At 38.4% G+C, this 26,810-nt stretch overlaps 1 protein-coding gene across 3 annotated transcripts in view; it reads left to right on the top strand.

The window, feature by feature from the left end:
- The window catches only part of MTCL3 (MTCL family member 3), a 56,415-nt gene that overhangs the window by 11,414 nt on the left and 18,191 nt on the right, over positions 1 to 26,810 (top strand). For all 3 annotated transcript variants that reach the window (XR_015251534.1, XM_086707787.1, XM_086707788.1), the window contains exon 5: positions 25,416 to 25,487. Coding sequence is in view for 2 of the 3 variants with exons in the window: in XM_086707787.1 (XP_086563913.1) it covers positions 25,416 to 25,487 (72 nt within the window). In the remaining variant the exon portion in view is untranslated. The remainder of the gene's footprint in view (positions 1 to 25,415; positions 25,488 to 26,810) is intronic.

The raw sequence follows: 26,810 nt of genomic DNA, 5'->3' as shown, positions 1-26,810 counted from the left end.
ACAAATGTTTATTTGATCTTTTTACTTTAAGAATCTATACTCTTTGTAATGTTTTGTCCCTTAACCTCATGCAAGTCTTAAAGTAATCTTCTTAACTTTTCCTGGTCTTTGCTCTAGAGGGCTCTTAACTTGCCTACTGCAATAGCACTATCTATCTTGGGACGTTTATTTTCTGTGCACTTGGTTAATATATCCTATCTATTACAATGAACTCTCATTCTAGAACACAAAAATAATTGGTACCATAAATTTCAACAGTAGCCTCTCGCTCTCTCTCTCTCTCTCTCTCTCTCTCTCTCTTTTTGAAAAGAATATGTCTGCTCAGACTCTCTTTATGGACAGAACACTTTAATAAACAAATGCTTATCTTGAACATTTACCATTGCCTATTTATTTTCTTATATAAAATAATGAATTGAGGGGCGCCTGGGTGGCGCAGTCGGTTAAGCGTCCGACTTCAGCCAGGTCACGATCTCGCGGTCCGTGAGTTCGAGCCCCACGTCGGGCTCTGGGCTGATGGCTCAGAGCCTGGAGCCTGTTTCCGATTCTGTGTCTCCCTCTCTCTGTGCCCCTCCCCCGTTCATGCTCTGTCTCTCTCTGTCCCAAAAATAATTAAACGTTGAAAAAAAAATTAAAATAATGAATTGAGTATAACTTTACTTGGTTTTGGTAGGGCATGTTTATCTAAGTTATAAAGTGCAAAAAAAAAAAAAAAAGCTGGGTGATAAATCAGCAAAGACGCAGCCCTTTAAGGGGGAATTTCTTTGGCATTCAAATATTTTTCCCCTGGTTCTGTGAGTTATAATTTGAAAAATAGAAGAACAGTCATTGACCTTTTTAAATGAAATTACCATAAATATTTTTAAATGTATCAATTAAACACTATTACTTTAGTCACATCTTTTCAGAGGTGGTAGTTTGTTGAATAACACAGGAATGAATAATACAGACTAAATTAAAAGCAAAAAATAATATGCCAGGTAAACAGAGGAAAGTTCGTTTTCCAGGTTACTGTATGTCGTGACTGTATTTTCAAAGTCGTATTTATTTAGGACTCATAAACTCCTTTGGATTTTTTTTTTCATGAAATTGCATATGCAGCTGTATGCACAGTGAAGTGATTCCCAGGACTCGGTCCTATGTAAATGGCTCTTTTCTCTCACCCAGATGCCAGGCTCCCAGCAAAAGCAAAGTAGTATACACAGATAAGAAAATCAATGTTGGTGGAGTATTTTGTGAGACATACAGAACTTTTATTGGAAACTTCAAATTTCTGCATATTTATGTGAAGAGCACAAGGGTTTCAAAGCTTGGAAAGTAAAGGTTCTTCCTACAGCCAGTTTGTGTGTTGGCTGGAATTTTGCACTTCACATTCTTGAAACAGTAGGGCACTGTATGAATATAAGTCTTACCTAATTAGGCATCTCCTTTTGGTTACATATTAGGTTCCCATTTCAAATATCTACTAAGTTCAATGTTTGCAATGGCATGGCTTCACAGAAAATGTTCAATAAATGCATGTTGAAATGTTTGTTGCATTTGCTGATAAACCATATTGATGAGAGCTAAGTCTCCAGCCGTGGACTCTGCCAGTTTAACAGGGGTCCTGGGGCTCTAGGCTGGACTTTGAGTGATCTGCATGTAAGAGATGAGCAGCTTACGTATGTTTAAATATCTCCATGGGGCTACTTTAGCTACACAGGTATTAAAGAGTTGTTCACCTCTCTGACTTCTTTCTCCCACCTACCTTAAAAAGGAATTTGAAATGGTTCTCAAAAAAATCATAACTGTTGCAATCAGGGTTTAAAATTTTGGTCAAGTAAGAATTCTGGGAAGATGAGGAAACACTTACTCCAAGAGGTATGCATTGCTGGGAAACAGCTCTGAGTTTAAGAGCAATCAAGGCAGGGAGAGAGATATTGAAAGTAATTCTTTCCTAACTGTGACTGGATATGGAGGCAATACCAAGTTTCATAGCAGGTCTTCAGAGCAATCATGAACAAAATTAATCATAAACAGACCTCACAGGACAACCAGTGGATGGCTGAGCCTTCATAACAACTGTCAATTTTCATTTATAGAATCAATAAACTAAGAATTATAGTTTCGCAGAAAATAAAATTTAGACATCTTGTCATTAGCTATGAATTTGAGTGTGGCTTGTTAGAAAGCACATATGTCATGAAGTCTAGAAACTGACTTTGAAGCCCACTTCCCATACCCTGTGACTTTGAGCAAATATCTTGAAATTTATAGGCTTCGGTTTCTTTTTTCATAAATGTTGAAGTTAAACTAAATACTCTCAAAGGCTCCTGTGAAAATGTCATTTTCTGATTTGTCATGTACTCATCTCTGTTCTCCCCGTAAGTTTTATTTATAGCCAGGTATGCCAGTCTGTTTCACTACTATTATTTTATTACTATAATTATTTTCTTTCATTTATTCAACCAACAGATATTTATTGAATAGTAACGTATTACCCACTGTAGTATGGCCTACAGACACCACAGAGGATACAAAGATACAGATATCAGGGTGTTGCATTACACAGACTTTGTACTAAATGAGTACTGTCATCAGTGAAACATCCAAACGTTTTTATTTTGTTATTATTGAAATAATATGATTTTTCTGAAGGTGAAAGTCTTTATGTTTCCAAAAACATAATAAAAAACTCTTTGAGATCGTTAGGCCTTTGTATGTGTGTGACAGACAAAACCCTCATGTAGAACGGATCCCCATTAAACAAGGTCTTTTCCTTACGGGACTCTGATGGGTGTAGCTGTGACCTAACTGGTTCCTGTGATGCCTATAGTTTTGGGGGCTGTGGTTAACACTATTCCCTACCACTCCCCGCAACCTTGGCTGCCTGATAAGGGCTGTGCTTCTAGTGGTGGAGAAAATAGCGTCTGCTGTCTGTCTCAGCAAACCTTTGATGTGACTTTAACTTAGCAAACATTTATTGAGTGTGTATATATATTACGTATAACAAGATAACAGTGTAACTATGAGGGTAGTCTCTACCTGAAGTTAATTACTTATAGAAGGTGTACTTTGACAATATTTACACATATACATTACTGTACTGAATACTTTGATGTTCGTGATCTCAGAAGGGGAAACTCTTATAAGTAGATGAGGCCAACACCTGTTTTGTTCACTGTGGCACCCTCAACAACCGCTTCAGTACCTGGCATGTAATCAGACCACATTCTTCTGTAATACTATAACAACTGTTATTCCATATTTAATTTTTATATATCTTTTTCCCACTCTAGACTGCAAATCCCTTGGGAGTAAGAACCGAATCTTGTCTTACTCATCATAGTGTCCACAACAACCAGAAATTGTTGACACAAAGTTGATAAGCGCTAAATAATTTTGAATGAGAGAATGTAGTTAGGAGAGGTGTTTTGTGGAGAGAACAAGAACTATGGCTCAGAAACAAGGCTTTTTTTGTGGGGCTTAGTATAATACAAACACGCTACAAAGGAGCTCCAGCCTCACCCTGCTTCCAGAACTAGAGATCTCTTGATACTGGTATCTCTTAGAAACTTCTAGTCCTCTACCATGCTTCTCCCAAACCCCAGTAATTCCCCAGAAACAACAAGTCTTCCCTAAAACAAGGTCTTATAGGCTTCTCAGGATGGGGAATGAGTACAAGGGCTCAAAAACGACAGGACAACTCTGACACCCTAGACCTCAGCTCTGCATCTGACTTCTGTATCCTTTGGTGAGACAATATGAAATGCCGCTTTACAGAGTAAGAGAAGGCTGCAGGTCTTGTCATTCCCAAACTATTTGCTTTAAATCTTCAGTGTTGGGATAGTCAATTTAGCAGTTAATTTGACTGGAGAACTAAGGAAAATTACCCCAGGGCCGCCGCTACCATTGATGAGTGCCAATCACTGTGCCAGATATTGTAGGTATAGTTATGTTGCTAACAGTTTCATTTTAGAGATAAACACTCAAAGCTCAACAAGGCTAATGGCACTAGTAAGCTGGCACGGTCCATACTGATCCCCCTGCCTCCAAGCCCATGGTCTCCATCGGCCAGTGCTGCACAACTGCACTATTGGGACTCAGAGTCCCCTCCGCATAGCCACTTCTATCTTCCTGACCCACAAATGACATGCCTTCTTTAGAGACCTCGATTCTCCTAGAATCTCCAAGTCCTGAATCTCTAGCACACATTTAGAAAATGCATGGAGCAAGGACTTCCAAGGTATCTAAAGGGAAACTCTATTTTATCCTAAAGAAAGGAAGTCTTTGGAGAGAACAAAGAAACTGGGACCATAGGTCTAAAAAATGTGTTTTCAGGTCTGTTGATGCTGTCTCTTCTTTTTATAGACTTAATACGTGTGTTATTTCAGATAAGTCACTTAATAGCTGACTCTCAATTTAATCACCTCTTAAAGGAAAATAAATATTTTCCCTAGGCAACCCATTCACAAGGGCAACAGAAGATAATATGCGTGGTGTGCTTTATAAACCGTAAGGTCGTGTGGACGTCAGACGTTCTTGTTATCACATAGTTCTAGATGAGCTGATTAAAACTTAACTCTGCGAGAGAATGTTTAAATCCATGAGAGTGAAATTTTGGATTTACCCAGGAGTCTAATTCTTTTACAGTGGGCTTAGAAACACTTTTCCTTTCTCTTTCCCCATGAATGTGTATGACCGTGAAGTTCCTCTTTATAGGTCACTTCACTGTAGAGCCATTCTAACTTCTATGTATCCTGTTTTGTCTTCCACAAGACATGTCCTTAGTCCTTACTGCTTCACCATCCAGGACCTTACATTTGCAGAGGTCTCAAGGGAGGTGCAAACAATGCAGTTACACTGTCTGCCCCTGCACTCGCCAACGGGACTGACCACTGATTTGTCTGGATAAATGCCTCTCCTACCTTTGCTGCTCTATAAATATTTTTCTTACAGAGAAACATCTTAGCAGAGAGAGGAGGGCTATTGTATTCAGGTTCAAGATACTTTAGATTGCTTTGTGTGTTTTAGTGACTCCACAGCTAAATTCTATGCTCTCTGAATTTAAGAACTGTATTTCTATTTAATTCACACACAAAGACTGCTATAGATACAAAAACTGTAAATGCTTGGCCAAGAGAAGAGGTGTTTAAGAAGATATGATTGCTGTCAGAGGAGCTCATCTTTAGCCCTTAAATTAGAATTTACTCGGTTCCTTTGTTTTCCAATACTTGTGTTACATTGGAGTAAATATACCGTGCAATTTCGCTGTATATTAGGAAGTATTTTCCAAATTGAAAATTCAGTTATATCTTGAAGATTTTAGACTTCATTGCATTTTAATGGAAATACAATCACTTATTTGATGTCTCCATTCTAATTCCATTTTTACATTTCAGGGTCAGTTAAACTGATCTTTATCCAGATGGTAAATGACATTTGGAGATGACATTTAAAGATGTCATTTAGCTTCTCTCCTGACATTTTCCATTTTATGCTTATATATTTCACTTAATGGGGTCATTTATATTCAGCGTGATTCAACTCAGAACTGCTTAAAATTAAAAATTCAAAGTATTCTATATTCATCTGCTGGCTAGCTCAGTTATTTCCAATTTGTCTAGCCAATTAATCATGGTGGTAAGTGGTTAATAAAATTAACTACATTATTTTTTCTTTCCTTCACAAAGTAAGCGTTCTTACCATTACATTGGCCAGCAACCTTGAATAATAGCAGAAATAACTAGACAGCCCAATTGATTATTGTATTCAAGTGCATAATGAGTGGCTAATATGTTGGTATGTGGTTGTATCCACCACGCCCTCGCATATAGAAGAAAAGATTTTCATTGAACTTTATCAAATGGTAGTCACCTGTGTGTATTCAAGAGGATCTGTTTTATGTAAAGTATTGTTTTTCAAGGATAAAATACAGCTTTCAGGTTCATTTCTTTAGAGACATGGCTACATTTAAAATAGAATAATTATGTTCTACAATGATTTGGAAGGTAGTTATTCTGTTATTACTTCCACTAGTATTAACCCTAAGGGTTTTTTGAGGTGGTTTTTTTTTTTTTTTTTTTTGTAATACATATATGATTCTCAATTTTCTCAACTACTAAAATCAAGAATAAAATAAGGAATTAAGAGTTATTTCAGTTAGCCCAACCCCTTGGATTACTGTCTGATCTATAATACTGTAGGATTATAAGATAAGATTGTTACTATTATTTATTGTTACAGTATATAGTTTGAATTTAAAGAATGTCTTTTGCTTCATATGTAATTCAAACAATATACATTCAGTTTGAATACTTAACTATCAATGATTTTAAACTACAACTAAATTTCTGAAACCTCAGTTTTAAATAATCTTTAATTGATTAGGTAATGATCTTGAATTTTTTTTTTAAACAGGAAAAGTTTGTAGAGGATATACTTTTTCTGAGTTTTTGTACTTTTGAAAAGAGCCTTTGTACTTTTGACCTCACACAGGAATGACAAGATGGCATTACTGAGTCAAAATTTTTTCTTTTCACATCATACACTCTGCTCCATTATCTTCTGGCATTTGTTTTGGAGTGAAGAAATATGAGACTAGTCTGACTTTGATTCCTTTGTGGGTCAGATTGTTTCCTCTCTACATATTTATGGATATTTTGTCTTTACCCTTTCTATCAATCAGGATCCTCCAGTAGATGGATCATGTAAATAAGATTACTCACAGTGGTGTGGGCAGGATTAAGGGAACATGCTCTTAATTTGGGCTGGTGAGGCATTCAGAGAAGACTGGCAACACATAGAAACCATCACCACCTCTAGATATAAAAATGCTGCCAAGGAAATGATGTTACAGGGGCTGGCGTAAGCTGGAACTGTGGAGGAGGGGCTACCCGGTGGGAGTTGTCCTCTGGAGGGTTCTCAGCAAGATATGGTGTTGACAAAGTGAGGGAGTGAGGAGAGATACTGTGAACTATCTCTCCTCCTACCCTCATTGCTCAGCATTTCTGCCAGTGCCTTCTATTGGCCAAACTCAACCAGAAGGCATGTGGCAGGGAAGAGAGCCTGGGCAGAAATATATGCAGAGGGCAGCCTCCTGAAGCACAGAGCAGGACAGAGAAGGGGCAAGAATGAGTCTGGATAGCTAAGGAGAATAACCAGTTCAAAATTATTGCCGGGACATATCTAGGTGATGGTCTTTGTGGACTCTTTAATCTGAAAATTAGCATTTATTAATTATCTCAGAGGAGCGTTCGTGTAGTATAGGCTTGTCAATCACACATACTCTATTTTCTCTCCTTCACATTTTCTTCACTTTGTGCCCCTTATGACTATCTTCTTATCCATTCACCTTCTTTTTGTCCTTTTAACCTGTGTCCTTGGACAATTTCTCAAGCTTGTTCTCAGTATCAGGGAGTTTATATTCTGGTATGTCAGTCGTGCTGTTTGAAGACTCCAGTGCAAAATTTGATTCTTGCATTGAAGCTGAGTGTTCTCTGTGAGGTTTCTTATTCCCAACACCTTCCTATTTTTCAGATCTTAATCTCCCCTATCATCTTCTACTTTTAGTTTATAGAGGCCATGTTCATTATCTTATTAAGGATACAATATTCCTAAAGCTATCTTCTGTTTTCCAGAGTAGTTTTTAGACATATACTTTTTGGGTTTTTCCCCCCTTTCTCTTTAACTGAATACCTTTCTCTTACCTTCCCCAATATATTTTATTGCATACAGCTTTATTGAAATGTAATTTACATACCATAAATTCATTTTAGGTATAGAATTTAATGCTTTTTAGCAAATGTGCAGGGTTGTGGAACCATCTCCATAATACAATTTTAGAACATTTCTATTGCTCCCAAAAAGATCTATAGTGCTCACTTGCAGTCACCTCCTGTTCTCACTCCTAACCGCAATCAAGCACTAATCTGTTTTCTAAATCTATAGCCTTGTATTCTATGAATATTTCATACAACTGTAATCATACAAGTTTTGGCCTTTTGCATCGGGCTTCTTTCACTTAGCCTAATGTTTTTTAGGCTTACACATACCTTGTAATGTATATCAGTACTTTATTCCTTTTTTATTTCCAAATAATATTTGAATATACATGTATATATACACCACATTTTGTTTATCCATTCATCAGTCGATGGACATTAGTTTTTTCCCCCCATTTTTATGAATAATGCTACTGTGAACATTCACATAAAAGTTTTTGTGTGGACCTCTGTTTTGGTTTCTCTTGGGTAGGTATCTAAGAGAATTTATGGGTCATACGATGCAGTTACGCTTAACTTTTTAAAGAAACTGCCAAACTGTTTTCCAAAGTGGCTGCATCATTTTGCATTCTTACCAGCAAAGGAGGAGGGTTCAATTTGTCAACACCCTGGCCAACTTTTATTGTCTATCTTTTTTATTACAGCTCTTCTTTTGAGGTTTATTTACGTGGCATGTCATTGTGGCTTAAATTTGTGTTTCTCTAATAATGTTGAACATCTTTTCCTGTGCTTATGTTCCATTCATGTATCATCTTTTGTGTAATATCCATTCAATTTTTGGTTCATTTTAGTTGGATTGTTTGTCTACTTATTCTTGAGTTTTAATATAAACTTCATATATTCTAGATACAAGTCTTTTATCAGATGTGTGATTTGCAATGTTTTCTGTGTTGCTTGTCTTTTCACTTTTTTATGATGCCATCTGCAGTGCAAAAGGTTTTTATTTTGATGAAGTCCAACTTATGAATGTTTTTCTTATATCATTTATGCTTTTCATGTTATATCTAAGAAATCTCTGTCTAACCTGCAGGAAAATGACTACTGTTTTTCTAAGAGTTTTACTACTTTTGGCTATTACATTCAGGCCTATGATCCATTTTGAGTTAACTCTTGTGTATGGTGTGAGTTAGGCATCTGAATTCATCTTTTTGCATGCGGATCTCCAATTGCCCCAGCACCGTTTGTTGAAAGATCCTTTCTCCACTGAAATGCCTTTGTCCAATGCACTTTTATCTCTTTGTCTACTTCTTTTTCCTTTTAGAAAATATCGTTGAATGTCAAACTTTCTTTGTAAATTCAGTGTTGGCTCCAGATACTCACTGTGCAATTTTTGCTTCGTTCCTCTCACTGCTCGCTTTCAGACCCAGAGCTATAGCACAACTTGATATGCACAGCCCTAACCCAACGTCCGATGGCTGGTAGACATCTATCTAGTTCTGGCCTTTTCTGAAGGAATATGAGAAATTCTACTACTGTAGCGCTCAGGCATGTTATGAGGAAAATTTGAATCTTAGAAAAATTTGAAGCATCTTGTAGTTGTTCTTTTCTTACCTTTAGTATGTGAAAAATAACAAACCCCAATTTGGGTGTTCCCAAGGCTTTTCTGCCTGTGTTTCTACCCGTGAAGCCCTGAGTAGGAAAAGAATATATCTGGGGCGCCTGGGTGGCTCAGTTGGTTGGGCGGCTGACCTCAGCTCAGGTCATGACCTCTTGGTCCATGAGTTCGAGCCCCGAGTTGGGCTCTGTGCTGACAGCTTGGAGCCTGGAGCCTGCTTCAGGTTCTGTGTCTCCCTGTCTCTCTGCATCTCCCCCACTCGCACTCTGTCTCTCTCTCAAAAAAAAAAAATAAATAAATAAACATTATTTAAAAAAAAAAAAATAAAAAATATATCTAATGATCCATTGCCCAATTAATCATCTAGCTCTTTCCCTGCTAGAGTATTGGAGTATTGCAGTTTTAACAGCCTGAGAGCTGCTGATTGCAAATGAGCCGAGCTCTTTCTCCAGATACATGATAAAGCAGTACCTATGCAATATCTATGCATGTGCTGGGGCAAGTAGGGTTGGGATATAGAAGTGCTGGCTGGCTAGTTGTCTGTTTTTTAATAACTTTTTTGAGGCATGTTTGTTACATGTCATATAATCATGTTTTTTACATGTCATATAATCAAACCATTCCAACTATGCAATTCAGTGATCTTTAAGTAAATTTTCCAAGGCATGCAATTACTACAATAAATTAGTTTTAGAACATTTTCATTACCTCATAATATCTCTCATACCCACTTACTGTTAAACCCCATCCTTCCCTCCCTCTTGCGACTCCAGACAACCATGAATCTGCTTCCTGTATCTATTGATTTGCCCTTTCTAGACATTTCATATAAATGGAATCATACAATATATGCCTATTACATCTGGCTTTCACTTCACGTAATGTTTTTGAGATTCATCCATGTCATATCATGTATCAGTAGTTCATTCCTCTTTACTTTTTAAAGTTTATTTACTTACTTTGAGGGAGAGACAGAGGGTGTGAGACAGAGAGAAAGGTAAGGGCAGAGGGAGAGGGAGACAGAGAATCACAAGCAGCCTCCGCACTATCAGCACAGAGCCTGATGCGGGGCTCGAACTCAAAACTGTGAGATCATGACCTGAGCAGAAACCAAGAGTCAGACGCTTAACTGACTGAGCCACCCAGACGTACCATTCTTTTTTTTAAAAAATTGCTGAATAGTATTGTATTGTATGGACCCATATTTTATTTATCCATTCACCAGTAGGTGCACATTTGGGTTGAGCTATTATGAATAATGCTTCTAGAATATTCTTGTGTAAATCCTTATGTGAATACAAGTTTTCATTCCTCTTGGGTATATACCTGAAAGTGGAATTGCTGAGTCACATGGCAAACTTGTGTTTAACCTTTTAAGAAACAAGGATGTTTGGTTTTGATTGGTCTGCATTTCCAGTTCTGTTTCAGACAGTAAAGATTACACATAGATACATTATGTTTCTTTGTTGAATTCCACTGATGCTACTGTTGAAGGAAATTTTTCTCAGATTCTGGAAAATGCTTGACTGTTAACCTCAGTTACCAGTGTTACTGCATCTATATTTTTATCTTTGTGTTCAAGTATATCTTAGTAGAGAGAAAGTGATAAATTTGTGTTATATTTGGCCAAAATTCTTTTTTTATTGTTGTATTTATTTTTGAGAGAGAGAGAGAGAGAGAGAGGGAAGAGGAGGGTCTGAAGTAGGCCCCATGCTGACAGCAGATAGCACGATGTGGGGCTCAAACCCATGGGCTTGAACCCATGAACCCCAAGATCATGAACTGAGCCAAAGTCAGCCACTTAACCAACTGAGCCACCCAGGCACTCTTATATTCACCCTAAATTCTTTCTAATTGACCAGCAATGTAAATGGTAAGTTTTCTTTAAAAAATAATACCTGAGGGAGCACTTAGTCTGTTAAGCATCCGCCTGTGGCTCAGGTCATGATCTCACAGTTCGTGGGTTCAAGCCCTGCATTGGGCTCTGTGCTGACAGCTCGGAGCCTGGAGCCTGCTTTGGATTCTGTGTCTCCCTCTCTCTCTCTGCCCCTCCCCAAATTGTGCTGTCTCTCTCTCTCAAAACTAAAGAAATAAACATGAGAAAAAAGAAAGTTAAAAAATAATAATACCTTAAGAAATGAATCTGGTTCATCTGTGATTCCTATCCATAACTTCCTTAATATATGGAATATTTTATTTTTATTCCATTTATATCTCATGCTCTTATATTCATGCGTGTATTCCCCCTAGGTACGTACTTATTTATTATTTATAAAGGCACTACTGTGTGTGTAGCTGTTAAGTTGTTCTCATGTCTAAAAAAGATGCATGTCCACATGTGTATATCCTTTAGGATTATATCAAGGGACTAAGTAGATTTACTTAGCCTAGAGTATGGTCCTTGTTTTTGTTCAAATTCAAATTTCAGAAATCTAGTGATTGTCCATTTATTCCAAAATTGCTTTAAAATGAACTAATTTGGTCAAATACAATACAGTTCCAAAGGATATTACAGTACCTCTTAATATGAAGTAAAAGCAGATTGTAACATTTCAATGAGTATGTGTTCTCTAGTGATGTCTATAATAGGTTTCAAATTGTATGGTATATAGATAGAAGTTGCAGAGATTCTGTTTGTCCCTGTGTTTTATAATCCACTGAGCAGTGTTTAAGATATGCTGAAATTCCTTCCAGGACCTAAAACACATACGTATATACACATGTATGTTCCAACACATATATACATATATTCACATATGCACATAGACATGCACACATACTCATACTCCTTTGCTCTATGAATGTGAACATACACATAAACACAAAACACACTCCATGGATGTATTATTTGATTTTAAGAGCTTGGGTTCAGTTTTTTCCTGTATCTATTGATTTGCCTTTTCTAGGCATTTCATATAAATGGAATCTTACAATATATGTCTATTATGTCTGGCTTCGGATGAAGCTTTTTAAAACATACTCTGTGGTTTTTTTTTTATTAAACCAATTACTTCTGCCCTTACTTTCTCTGTCCTTAAAAATGGAAAAGGTCCAGTTCCCATAAATAGTTCATTGTCACTGAATTAAACCATGGAAACAAGATTTTTCTTTTAATCAATTTAAGAGTTGCAGAGAAAACTCTTGTAATCATACTTTATTCATGATTTTTATTTTCTTGGCACATCAGAGAGACTATAAAGACTGTGATTGTCATGCTTTAGTCATAAATATTTTCATGTTTTCATAAATTCGTTAAAAGAAATTAACTCAGTCTTCTTTTTTTTAAACTTAGTCTTTCTTCTTATGCCATTTGTTTTCACATTATTTCAACTATGTCATAAATACCTATTATACTCTAAAGCATATCTAAGTGGAATCCTCCTTAGTAGCAATCAAGAAAGATACAGGCAGGGGCACCTGGGTGGCTCAGTTGGTTAAGCGGCCCACTTCGGCTCAGGTCATGATCTCGCGGTCCGTGAGTTCGAGCCCTGCGTCGGGCTCTGTGCTGACACCTCAGAGCCTGGAGCCTGTTTCAGATTCTCCCTCTCTCTGACCCTCCCCCGTTCATGCTCTGTCTCTCTCTGTCTCAAAAATAAATAAACGTTAAAAAAAAATAAAAAAAAAAGATACAGGCAAAGACAATCAGAATGATGTCGACATAAGAGAGTGCATATTAATAAGATGAAATTTATATGAATAAATGTGGAGGTCCTATAATGTGATTTTTTTTTAATTTACACAAATACAAAAGGATAGAAATATAGCTATTTACACAAAAAGAGGCGAAGGGAGTTTCACTGACCAAAAGCTATATGTGAGACCATGTCATATGATGAATGCTTAAAAGAACTGGGGAGTGGGGCGCCTGGGTGGCTCAGTTGGTTAAGCGTCCAACTTTGGCTCAGGTCATGATCTCGTGGTTTGTGGGTTCGAGCCCCACATGGGGCTCTGTGCTGACAGCTCAGAGTCAGGAGCCTACTTTAGATTCTGTGACTCCCTCTCTCTCTGCCCCTCCCCCGCTCGCACTCTGTCTCTCTCTCAAAAAAAAAAAAAATGAAAAAAAGAAGAACTGGAGAGTGTGTTTATATATGTATATGTATATATATATACATGTATATGTGTGTGTGTATATACATGCAGTATTTATGTATGTATATATATATACACATACAAAAATACATACACACACACAGACACACACAGAGTAAAATCTTGGATTGCAAGTAACTTGTTCTGCGAGTGTTCTGCAACTAGCAAACATTTCTTTTTTTTTTTTTTTTTTTAATTTTTTTTTTCAACGTTTATTTATTTTTGGGACAGAGAGAGACAGAGCATGAACAGGGGAGGGGCAGAGAGAGAGGGAGACACAGAATCGGAAACAGGCTCCAGGCTCTGAGCCATCAGCCCAGAGCCTGACGCGGGGCTCGAACTCACGGATCGCGAGATCGTGACCTGGCTGAAGTCGGACGCTTAACCGACTGCGCCACCCAGGCGCCCCTAGCAAACATTTCTAATAAATTTTAACTTGATAAACGAGCCATGTCTTTCAATACGAGTAGTACATGAGGCCAAACGTCACATGATCACAACTGAACCAATGGTTCTTGAAATTCACTTTGATATACAAGTGCTTTGGATTACAAGCATGTTTCTGGAATGAATTATGCTTGCACACCAAGGTTTTACTGAATATGTATAACCTGAAGAAGAAAATACTTGACATGTGATCACTCTCTTCTAATGTTTGAGGGGATTTAATATAGAAGGAAAGGTAGATTTATTCTTTGAATCACTTTAAGTGATTTTTAAGTAGATTTGGGATCAAAATACAGACATTTTATCCATCAGAGCCATTTGTAAAGGGATTGGGTGACTTGCCACATGTAGAAGCCCAGCTCCTGGAAAAGCACAAGAAAAGACTAGGTAGTATATGAAGGATTCCTGTAGGATGCTGAATGGAAGATTGCTTTTCTTAGTCACCTTTCACATATGTGACGTTAGTGGTCCAGGTCCACTGCCACTGGAGGGCCAAGCAGGTTATATAAATGAGGGAAGCTGCTTTGTTAAGAGTGATGGAGCAAACTGGATATTGTATGTCTTAGTATTTAGTTCCAACCCAAGGATGTCATGCCATAATCAGACCTAACTTTACCAGACCTTCAGATTTTTCAAGCACAACTGGAGATCTTGATTTTTAAAATGTAAATTGTCCACATTTTAAAAATTGGCAACTAATTCCAAAAATTTTTTTTTTTAATTTTTTTTTCAACGTTTTTTACTTTATTTTTGGGACAGAGAGAGACAGAGCATGAACAGGGGAGGGGCAGAGAGAGAGGGAGACACAGAATCGGAAGCAGGCTCCAGGCTCCGAGCCATCAGCCCAGAGCCCGACGCGGGGCTCGAACTCACGGACCGCGAGATCGTGACCTGGCTGAAGTCGGACGCTTAACCGACTGCGCCACCCAGGCGCCCCGGATTCCAAAATTTTTAAGGCACAACTATGGGCTGTCACCTTTTAACCTAGGGTAGGAATTATTCCATAAATTTACATCTGCTCCTTTTCAGTACATTTCAGGAATGATGGAGAATTCTGACCTTTAAAATTTCATCATAAAATATCTTAAATGTGTAGAAAGAATCATTTTAAAGTACCTAAGTACTCACCCCTTAGCATCCTGCCACTTCAGTGGCAATTGTAATGCACTTTCTGCATATTTCTCACAAGATTCTGAACAAAATCTTCTGTATTAATAAGGTAGAAGCTATTGAGACGCCATATAAAAAAGAGAGGACAGGGGCGCCTGGGTGGCTCAGTCGGTTAAGCGGCCAACTTCATTCAGCTCAGGTCACGATCTCGCGGTCCGTGAGTTGAAGCCCCGCGTCGGGCTCTGGGCTGATGGTTCAGAGCCTGGAGCCTGCTTCCGATTCTGTGTCTCCCTCTCTCTCTGCCCCTCCCCCATTCATGCTCTGTCTCTCTCTGTCTCAAAAATAAATAAAACGTTAAAAAAATTAAAAAAAAAAAAGAGAGGACAAATCATCATTTCAACTTATAAATGCTGGCTGCAGGTTTCCCCCCTTCGGGTCATTATAGAAAAGGGCCATAAAGACCTGCTACCACTACAGAGCCATAATTTTCTAAATGCATTTTAGCTGCCAAATGCAATGGTGCTTAGAAATCAATTCATGAGCTATAGCAAATTAGAAGTGAATATAAAGCTTTGTATTTGCTGAAGATAGTCATAGCTTAGTAAGTATACTAAGTAAGTATACTATATTGTGGATTAAGGGTTTAAGGCATAAAATAATTTTTTAACAAATATTATTTCAAAAGTGATTAACCAGGCTTTCAGATTTAAAAAATAAACTCAACTCGGAAAGCTTTGTGTCTTAAATCTATTGCTTGTGTGAGACTTTCTGAGGCATTTGCATGGCTCCTATCCAAGTGTAATATATGATACGAATAGCAGAGAAGCATTTATTATTATGTTGTCTGCTTTTTAAAAGCAAGCTGGTCTTACTTTGGGATCAATTTACTATCATAATTTGGAAGACCCACTAACAACCTATACCCTGCTCCAAAATAGGGTTTCTACAATGATGTGGGAGTTTCTTATATGAGAAACTCTCTTGGGGCGCCTGGGTGGCTCAGTCGGTTGAGCGTCTGACTTCGGCTCAGGTCACGATCTCGCGGTCCGTGAGTTCGAGACCCGCGTCGGGCTCTGTGCTGACTGCTCAGAGCCTGGAGCCTGTTTCAGATTCTGTGTCTCCCTCTCTCTCTGGCCCTCCCCCATTCATGCTCTGTCCCTCTCTGTCTCAAAAATAAATAAACGTTAAAAAAAAAAAAAAAAAAAAAGAAACTCAACAGTAGCCTTGAGCCCCTTGGGGGTCCCTACAGTAGCTCAGAGAATACAAAGACTAAGTCTTCTTAAGGATCCAGGAGTTGTTTTGATCATATGGTATGAAGCACACAATGGATAACAAGCAGTTACTGGTTCTATGCCCAACGTGGGCTTGAACTCACGACCCTGAGATTAAGCGTTACGTGCTCTACCGACTGAGCCAGCTAGGTGCCCTTATTGGGTCCAAACCTAACTTTTAAAAGGGATATTTTTCATAAAAAAAATTTTTTATAAGACCCAACTATTACAATATGAACTCCAGCTTCCTTCCAAGTTCACTTCCTCTGGTTCTATAGTAACCACATCCCATTAAATAATGAACCTCCATCTCTCTCTCTCTCTCTCTCTCTCTCTCTCTCTTTCTCTCTCTCTAATATTTCTGGGATTAAATTCAAAATTAATTTCCTGGGATTAAATTCAATATTTTGCTCTTCAAGTTACTGGCTTACCTGAATTTCACTGTACTTACTAATCATGGAAAGTGAGTTCCAATGTAAAAACATTGAAGCGCTATTAGCAAGCAATATGCTAGGAAAAAAGCAGAAGAGTTCCAAAGTAATTATTCGTACCAAACCATGACTTTCATGAAAGAAAGATACTGTGCAGCTCTAGAGCCATTCAAAACCATGTGGCCCTGAGATAATCCTGATTCTTAAAAAGACAAAAAGATTCAAATGTTTCTCTTTCATTGGTAGCCTGGCTTCCTAGCATGCTCTACAAAGTTCATTCATTAGTATTCCCTAGCAATAAAGAATTTATACAACTCTCTAGTCAATCTGACCTCTGCTGTAGATATCTACCTTAGCACAAAGGGAGAAAGGTGAAGGAGTCAAGGAAAGGAAAACTTAGTGGATTCTTTTACTTAAAAATAAAATAACTAAGACAAATCTGGCACTGGTTTAAGGTTTTACAGCAAGAAAAGGAGCTTTTCCAGCTTTTAAAAGTGTTCATTTAGGCATTCACTGGAGGTAAAAAAAAAATGAACAACAACAACAACAACAAAAAAAAACCAACAACAACAAAAAAAAACACAAGGTTTGGAAGCTTCATAACTCGGAAGATAGGAATGGGCTTGTAGGATAGAAAAGGAGATGACCTCCTGGCAGAAGAAGGTTGATTTATTCCTGCAGAACTGGGGCTCCGCCTCCATGATATACACTTCTGTATGCCAGATCTATCTCTCCACCTCTGTGACACGTACCTCTGTGTCAACATGCAGAAGGGGATCACTATCTTTCCTAAGAATGAAAAGTGCACAGCTTTTTAAATTTATTAGTATCTTATAGGAACAAATTCCGGATTTAAACTGTTGATCAGTTTCCTTTTCTGAATCTTCCAACGTTGTTTCTTGGAATAAATGAATTAATGGTTTCTTTCTTTTACTCTCTTCTCCATTCTGTTCTTTTCTGAATTCTGGTCTTCTGAACTAAGAATCATTAGAAATTTGCAAAATCTAATCCTTACATTACAATTAAGGATTGTCTGGGTACAGCTTCCTTTAAATGCTTTATGTTTCTATTCTGTAAATCGGCTTAAGTAGAAAGTCTTTTAAAATTAAAGTTATTTTTCTTCCCATGCCTGGGAAAGCTATACAAACAAAAGAACAAACAATTTGATAAAACTTTAGTTTTAGTGGAATTGACAGATATATTTAAGAAACCTAGATCTAAGGAAGCACTGTAAATGTTATACATCACTTCTCCCTTAAAAGGAAGAATAAAAGCTAAGTTCAAATGGAAAAAATACTTCAGAAATGTGCCGAGACAGACTGTGTAATAAACTTGACTGTTAGGATGAACTTTATTAGCTTTTAACTCCTGTCACACCTTTGGTGCTAATTGAACACCTACTTTTATTAAAAGAAGCATCTGCAGTATAGAACTGAAAGGTGACCTTTTATAACAATTTATTTAAAGCTCAGTTTTATTAAAAAATACTTTATGGAATCAAAATATTGTCAAAGGCAGGGGAAAAATAAAAACAAGGAAAATACATTGAGCTTTATTAGTTCCTGTGTTTGATAATCCACTTCTACTCTTTTTCTTGACCTTTTACATGGGCCATTTGCTTTTCTGGAATTTGAATAAGGGATTTTTTTTTTTCTTTCATAAATATCACCTGGGGCTTTTTCAATTCCAATGGTGAAACATAGTTGATAAACGTATCCACTTTTGCTTTGTAACAAACCATCCCAAAATTTAGTGGCTTAAAACAACAGTTATTTATTTCCATAAGTCTATGGTCCTCTATATGGATTATTGTGGTCTCAGTTGGGTCCTGGCATTGACTTTTGGCCAGCTGACTGTCAGCTCAGAGGCTCTGCATCTGGAAGTTTGCGGACTATCGTCCAGGTCAGTGGGAATAACTAGGCCATGTGACTCTTTCCGTCCAGCAAACTGTTCCACCCAGGCTTATCACATGGGGCAGCGTGTGTCCAAGATACAGTGAGCAGAGTGTGCAAGCGTCTCTTGAGGGTAGCGTCAGTGTCACCTCTCCTACCACATTTTACTCCCGCCGTATTTTATTACTCCAGACAAGTCCCAAGTCCAGCCCTGTTTGAAGAGCCACGGAAAGAGACTCTGCCTCTTAATGGGGCACATTGCAAATGGACTGCCTACTGGAAAGGGAGAAATACAACTAGTTTTGTGAACAGTCTTACTGTGGAAAACCTTAATCACTAATGTAAGTCTTAAGTCTAACGTATAATAGACAGTGGTTGCAACCCAAAGGTTAGGTGCCTTTATGCCGATAATTTCCAGACTATTTTTTGTAAACCCTTGGTGAGTTAGATAACACGGAAAATAACTTAGTTCACATCAGAATATTCACATTGGTGAATATTGGTGAATATTGGTGAATATTCACCTTGGTGTTTCTCCAAGGTGAGGAAAAGGGAAAGAGTGGGAGAGTCATTGACTTGGTCCTTCCATGAGTGAGAGCAAAGAGAAGGCACTTTAGAAAGCAACTTGGAGAAGAGTCTCTGTGACCTGGGCTTGAAGCCAAGGCTCTGGAGGCTTTGAAGTTCAGCACCAGAAGACAAACTGTGTGAGAGGAGCTGCTGAGTAGAAACCACAAAATCGGCCACAAAACCAAAGAATGTTGGTATCAGGTATCCTTTACAAAATGAATTTGAGAGCCAAAATCTTAATTTTTGACACTGGGGAAAGTGGGATTGGTAAAAATCAAGAAAAATATTAGAGTGCCGTGAAGGTATATCGTATGTCCCATTTTAAATACTTTTCAGCTCATACATTTTTGCTCTTTAGGTTTTTTCTATTGAAAAGTTTTATTTTTATAAGCTTTAAATGGAACTTTGGACTTTTATTTCTTTGTTTTAACCTTCCACCAACTTCTTGGATTCGAATGCTTCGAAAACAAGTGTGTAAGAAACCAGGTCTAAGTGGTCGTCTCTGCATTCAGTTGATGCTGTCTGAGCAACTACTTCATACCAGGTATATTTCTTAGAGCCGGAGCTGTAAGGAACAACACATAGTTCCTGCGTGGGTGGAGCTCATGTTGCAGAATGAGGAGATAGGCATGAATCGAATACACAAGTCAGATGGTGAAAGGAGCTATGGAGAAAAATAAAGCGAGGTTAGGCCGACAAGCAGTGCATGGAGCAAGAGACTAGAGGAGGTATTTTGTATGGAGTTATTTGTTGTTTTGTATGAAATGGTTGGGGAAGGACTCTGATTAGGGACCCCGAAGGAGTTGCTGGGGTGGATATGGAAGTGTAGGAAGGAAGAGTGCTTGTAGGCAGAGGAAAGGCCCCTCTTTGGAGCATGCTTGGCATGTCTGAGGAACCGCAAGGATGTTGGTGACACTAGAGCAAGGAAAGCAGGGGAGGAGAGTGGCGGCAGATGAGGCCGAAGAGCTTGTTTGGAGGAGGTGACGGAGGGTCTGCGTGGAGCAGAACAGTGATTCTCAGAGCACACTGTACTCACCGTGGGAACTTTGGGGAAAAAAAAAAATGCCTGGGCCTAACAGTGAAATATTTTAATTGGTCTTGGTTGAAGTCTGGTGAAGTCTTTTTAAAACATTACCGGGATAAATCCAGTGTGTAATTGAGGTCTCCTGTGCCTTAGTAAAGCATGGCTCTGATACTGAGTGAGGTGGAAAACTGCTGGGAGATTTTGCACAGAATGGCACGACCGGATAATCCAAGCCACATTCCTTTTGGGCCCCAAGATCCTGTCTTCGTATAGAGCTTGGGATCCTGCTTCACCCTTTTAAGGGAGATGGTGGAGAATGTTTGTGAGCAAGATCTCTGGGCACTCTTGCCAGTCTATCATCTGCCAGACTCTCTGGTAGGCATCCAGGATATAATAGGATGGAAGGAGGGAGGACTCCTAGAGCCTCTCCTGTTCCCCTTCAAAATGGGATGAAGCCTGTTTTAGTCCATTTCAGCTGCTGTAACAAAGCACCACATACTGGGTGGTTTATAAATGACAGAAATTTATTTCTCACAGTTCTGGATCCTGGAAGTCTGATATCAGGATGCCTGCATGGCCAGGTGAGGGCCCTCTTCTAGGTTGCAGACTTGTATGCTCACTGGACAGAAAGGACTGGGGTGCTCTCTGAGTCTCTTTTGGTAAGGGCACTAATCCCATCCATGACCCATCCATCCCCTTATGACCTAAGCACCTCCCAAAGGCCCCATCTCCAAATGCCATCACATTGGACATGAGGATTTCAAGATAGGAATTTGGATGGGGGCGGGGGGGGGGGGGGACGTAAACATTCAGACAATAGCAAAGCCAAGTTCCTGCTTCTTTCAGTTTTCCCCCAGTCTTAAATTGGTAATCCCCATTTCTCCTTCCCAATGTTGCCCTAAGTCGCAATATTTATAGGACAACTGTGAGAATCAATGAGTGTGTCTGTTACTTCTGGTGACTCCTATGTTAAAAATAGAAAAATACATTGATTGTGTGTAATGTATGTAAACTAGTGCCCCAAGCCCATGCAGCAGTGGTGGAATAGCATAGAGAAGAATATGCTCAGAAATAATATAATCCTGTACTTTTCTTCCTTTGGAGGAACACAGTAACGTCATTGTTCAGAACAAGAGCTCTGAAGCTGGTAACTTACCTCGGGATTCAGCCACTTACTAGCTGATGATTTTTCCTTGGTGTGCTTCAGATAATGGTGCCAAACTCCTAAGACGGTTGCGAGATCAAATGAGTACTTTACATACTAAGCAATTAGAAATGTGCACAGCAGACATTTAGTGCTCATAAATCCTAGATATTAATATAGTTATGGTTTCCTTCTTGATTTCATCACTGTACAAATGGATGTCTTTAATTTTATCAAATACATAGGAGACTTTTATATATACTCTGTCTTTCGGTGCCATTTCAGACAGGTTGTTTGATCGCTGAGAACATCAAGATGCTACCTATTAAGAAGCAGACCGAATTTCAACCGAGGAAAAACGGCAGTCTCAAAACAAACAATTGTTTGTTTAGAACACAAACAACCCATTTTATATAATTGCTGTGCAAACATACTTTTTGGGAAAAAGTCTTGAATTCCTGGCCTTCACATGGATAAAAAGAACAGCAGTCTCTTTTGGGCTAGTTGGGGCAGGGAATGCAAAGAATTAAGACATGGGCAAGACATGTTTTCAACATATTTCTCTAGTAGGAAGCGCCTACTTCGAGAGCAAAGATGAAATGTGAGATTTCGTTCTAGCATCCCAAACTGCTTCCCTGAAGAGGTGCCCAGATGACGAGGGGGAGATGATGAAAATTTATACTCACAAGAAAGAGACGGGATTTACATTATTTCTCCAACTTTCCCTATCCAGATGAGCCTCATCTTTGTTTTATTGGAGTCAGAAAGTTAATAAAAACTTGCTGGAATATGAAAAGATGATGAAATATTTATTGAACATTTAAATGTGATTATTAAAGGTACTTGGACTAGAGGCGCCTTAAAGGCTGTGTACCTTTATTCAGGAAGAAATCTTTTTTCAGGGCTGTGGGTTTGACACCTTGCTTGATTGCTGTTCAAATAAAAGTAAAATAGAAAATGCCTCTTAGGAAACGATGGCCTGGTTTCAGCATTTCTCCTATATTAATTTAGAGGGCTCATTTTAACATTGCCCACAGGATAAAGTCTAAATTTCTCAGCTCCACAAGCTGACCTCAGCCCTGTAAGTGCCTTCTTCTGCCTCACCTCTGTAGTGCCTCTGCCTCCATTACTTTTTGTCAGAAAGGCAGTGAATGTATAAAGACACACCCATTCTCCTGACTCTTTGCTTCTTCTTTTATTTGGTTTTATGTTTGTTGACATTTTGTACATCCTTCAAAGATCAGCCATCTTAGATGATTTCCTCTGGTTTCTCCAGATCTGGGATCATATCTGCTTCGTTGTCCTCTCGATCTTTTGTTCTTCATTTATTGCCCTTAGTTAATTCTGTCTACTGTTTTAGTTAATTATCTGCATGCTTTTAGCCATCGTAAAGTTAGCTCTTTGGTGGGGAAGAGAATAAAATATTGCTCAGTCATATTTGTATAACTATGTAGTATCATTTATATGCCAGAACCCAACAAATATCTATGGAATGAATGAAAAATAAAGACCCCCTCCAAAAAGCTCCCAGAATTAGAACATACCTCCCCTCATTTCCCTTGTATGATGGCCCTTTACCTCATGGCCATTGGAACTTCTACTTTTGTGTGTATGTTTCTTCTGTGACAGTCTGCTTATGGACGCTTTTTTCTTGAAACAACCCTATTCAGTATCCTTCAAGATCTGACTCATGCCATCACTGTCATTTATTCTCCTTACATTTTGTTACAGACATGCTGAATTGTTTCCCAGAAATGGTTTTTCCACATGGAAGGCTTTGCTCTACCCTTTCTGCTCTTCTCTTTGACTGGCTTACTCCTCTTTTTCCAGATTCAAGATAAGATATTACTTCTTTCTGGAAATTATCCTTAGCTTCCCACACCATCTCCTCCCCAGAATGACTTAAGCCTTTCTCCTTATGATCTAGTATAATAAAGATCAAAATGACTTGGGTCAAAACCTGATTCTGCTACTTATCAAGCAATGATTTCAGACCAGTGCTTCTCAAACTTTATCATGCCTCAGAATCACCTGGAGAGCTTGTTAAATTGAAGGGATGTTTTAAGAATTAATTGAGATAATGTGTGTAAAGTGTTTGACATGAATTTGTGCTCAGTCGATGCCAGTTAATATTATCTTTACATTATCATTGCTTTCATCACACTGTTGTAAATTGCAGACTGAAAAGACCATTTACCAGGTAAATTAGGAACCTCATAATAAGCAGTGATCATGCTGGTTTTATTATTATTGTATCACAGGTACCTTATGAAGTGCATTAGTAAGCACTAATAAATGTATAAAAATATATTCAAAATAAAAATATTCAGTAAATATTTAATAAAGTGAATTTGAGTGCTTCTTTGTAGGTAGCCCCTATGCAGACTGTTCCAGGATTCCCTAGTTCAGCTTGCTATATTCTTGGGTTTTCTTGGGACTGTTTTTGCTGATTGGTTTGTAAACCACTTTTGGTTATGGCGAATCAGTCCCGACAGCTTTTGTTTCTAAGATTATACAAGCAACATAGCATCTTTCTGTAAAGAAGTGGAAATAAGCACACAGGCCATTCATTTGGCTCTGTAGTTTAAATTTCATACTGAATGAAAACAGTTGCAGCAATGCAGCCTCTGCCTTCTGGGCCTGAACATATGCCTACATTGAACACTGGATATGGGTTAGAAAGGAAGATGGGAAAAATGTAATTTGAAGTTCTTTGCAAACTTCATGAAGCCTCCTCTTTTGAGAAGCCTTTCCTGCCTTTATATTCACTCTATATCCCCATCTTCCTCTTTGACCTCACAACCTCCTATTTTATATTTGTTCATTAGTTCAGCAAATATTTTTCCCAATTTCTGTCATGTGATGAAGTACCATCCTAATAGTGGTGATGCCACGCTAAGACAAAGCCCCTGCTTCACAGAACCTAAAGCATGGCATTTACCAATCAGTATAATTGTTTGCTTCTCTGTCTCCCATGGTGTATTCTGAGCTTCCTGATGATAAGTGTACTATTTAATTGATATTTGGATATCCAGTACAATATTAGGTATATGGTAGGTATTCATACATATGGATTATTATTTATACAGAAGGACCCTTCTTATTATATTGGTGCTGAGAAATGGAACAGAGTACCAGAGATCGTATATTGCTGTTCCGTGAAAGGATTTGGCACTAGATATGTATTTTTTGACCTACAAAGTGTTGTTTGTCTGAATTTCATTTAGGGCCAACCAATACAAAATCCAGATTCCTAGCTACTCTAGGAAAAGCCCACATTCCTGTATTGTACCAATCAGCTGAAGCTAATTCCCACTCAGCCTCCTCCTTTATTTATTTTTTTAACTTTATGTATTTATTTTGAGAGAGAGAAGGGAGAGAGCATGCAAGTGGGGCATGAGAGCGAGGTGCAGAGAGCGAGGGACAGAGAATCCCAAGCAGGCTCCGCGCCATCAATGTGGAGCCTGATGCAGGGCTTGATCCCACAAACCGCAAGATCCCGACCTGAGCCGAAATCAGAGTGAGACACCTAACCGAGTGAGTCTCCCCGTCAGCCTGCTCCTTTAGAAAGAACATGTCCTCTCCATTTCACTGTAACCATCCCCTACATACTACACGTTTGTATGGGTATCTGTGTGTTGTATTTGTTTGCATAGATGTGTGGTGAGGAAAGAGTAAAATTGTTCCAATTCTACACAAACCCAGTAAAAGTTTGTCTTTACAAGCTTATAGAAACCTGCCTTTGACTGGAAATACCCTATTCGTCTTTTTTTTCCCCCTTCGGTGATGTAGAATGCTAACAAGGATTTGCTTTCATTTGGAATATATCGCATATTAGGTCATCAGTCTGAATTTTATCCAGGTTGTTCTCTGCAGCTCTACGGTAGATTTCCTGCCCTTCCTCAGATTATTTAGATGATTGCCACTTACTCTTCTACTGTGAAGTATTTCCCAGTCCAAAGAAAAAATCTACCTGGTTTGGTGTTTTTTCCTCCTTTATGGTTATTGAACTAACACTTTTTATTTGGCTTGGCTTGGTCACATGACATTAGACACTTAAAAACATAAAATGGAGTTAAAATGATAGTTCGCCAAACTAAATACATCCCTGCTTTGTTTCAGCTATCCTTAAAAAGAAGAGGAAGCAAAGATTTGCCAAAATCTGAAAAAAAGACTCAACAGACTCCCACAGAGGTATGTGGAGATAAAATTTCAACTGGTACATCAAGTATTATGCAAATGTACATAATAACGATCTTCGTCTGTAAGTGGACATGGTAGCCAGATACACTCATGCAAAGGAAAGTTTACATCCATTATGTACTATACATACAGGCAGTATAAAGCATTCATTATTGTTGCTTGTAATGTTAACAGTAACTAACATCCCTATTATTGCTTTTACACAATAAGTACATAGCAATATGCCATTTGTACCTTATGTATTGCTGTGTTTGAGAAATGTACGCATGGGGCTAATCTTGTTCACTCATAATTAATAAAGTCAATAGAATGGGTGTTCCTATAGCATTAGGAGTGAGTAAAGAAAGGAATGTTGTAGGAAGAGGTGGTGAGGGGAGAGAGAGGCTGGTGATGAGAGCCCTAGAAGGAAGTAATTATCTATGCCGGTGATTAGAGAAGCAAAAAAAACAAGGAAACAAAGGAATAAAAATAAAACTTAAAAGATGTATTCAGGGGTGTCTGGCTGACTCAGTGGGGCATGAGATTCTTGATCTTGGGGTTTGGGGTTGTGGGTTTGAACTCCATATAGGGCGCTGAGATTACTTTAAAATAAAATCTTTTAAAAAATGTATTCAACATGGGCTTGTTAAGAACTTTAGAAATATAGCCACAGTAAAGACTCTGAAAAGACTCTGAAAGCTCTGCTTTCAGGGTGAGCAGAAGGTACTAATGGATGTAATGAAGGAGATTTTAAGCCAGAAGAGGAAATATTTGGGGGCAGAAGTGACATTATGGCTCTCTAAAAACACTTGGCTAGTCATGGACTTTTAATTGCATAAGTTGGAATCTCATACTATAGCATACCTTTTTTAAAAATTCTTACAAGGCGGGGCGCCTGGGTGGCTCAGTCGGTTAAGTGGCCGACTTCAGCTCAGGTCATGATGTCGTGGTCCGTGAGTTCGAGCCCCGCAGTCGGTTAAGCGGCCGACTTCAGCTCAGGTCATGATCTCGTGGTCCGTGAGTTCGAGCCCCGCGTCGCGCTCTGTGCTGACAGCTCAGAGCCTGGAGCCTGCTTCGGATTCTATGTCTCCCTCTCTCTGACCCTCCCCCGTTCATGCTCTGTCTCTCTCTGTCTCAAAAATAAATAAACGTTAAAAAAAAATTAAAAAATAAAAATAAAAAAATAAAAATTCTTACAAGGCATTTTCTCATTCGATAATAATTTTACCTGAAGCAATGTTTAAATATCCAAAATTTGAAAAAGTTTACCTCCATTTTTTTAAAGCACAGCATAATGAATGTTTATCTTTCCTTTTCTTCTCTCTTCCTGCTCTG

Source organism: Puma concolor, chromosome B2, assembly GCF_028749965.1.
Source record: "Puma concolor isolate L17-30 chromosome B2, mPumCon1.1.hap2, whole genome shotgun sequence".
In the NCBI taxonomy this organism is placed as follows: domain Eukaryota; kingdom Metazoa; phylum Chordata; class Mammalia; order Carnivora; family Felidae; genus Puma; species Puma concolor.
The sequence above is the reverse complement of the archived record's forward strand: the minus strand, read 5'-3'. Positions and strand labels throughout refer to the sequence as shown.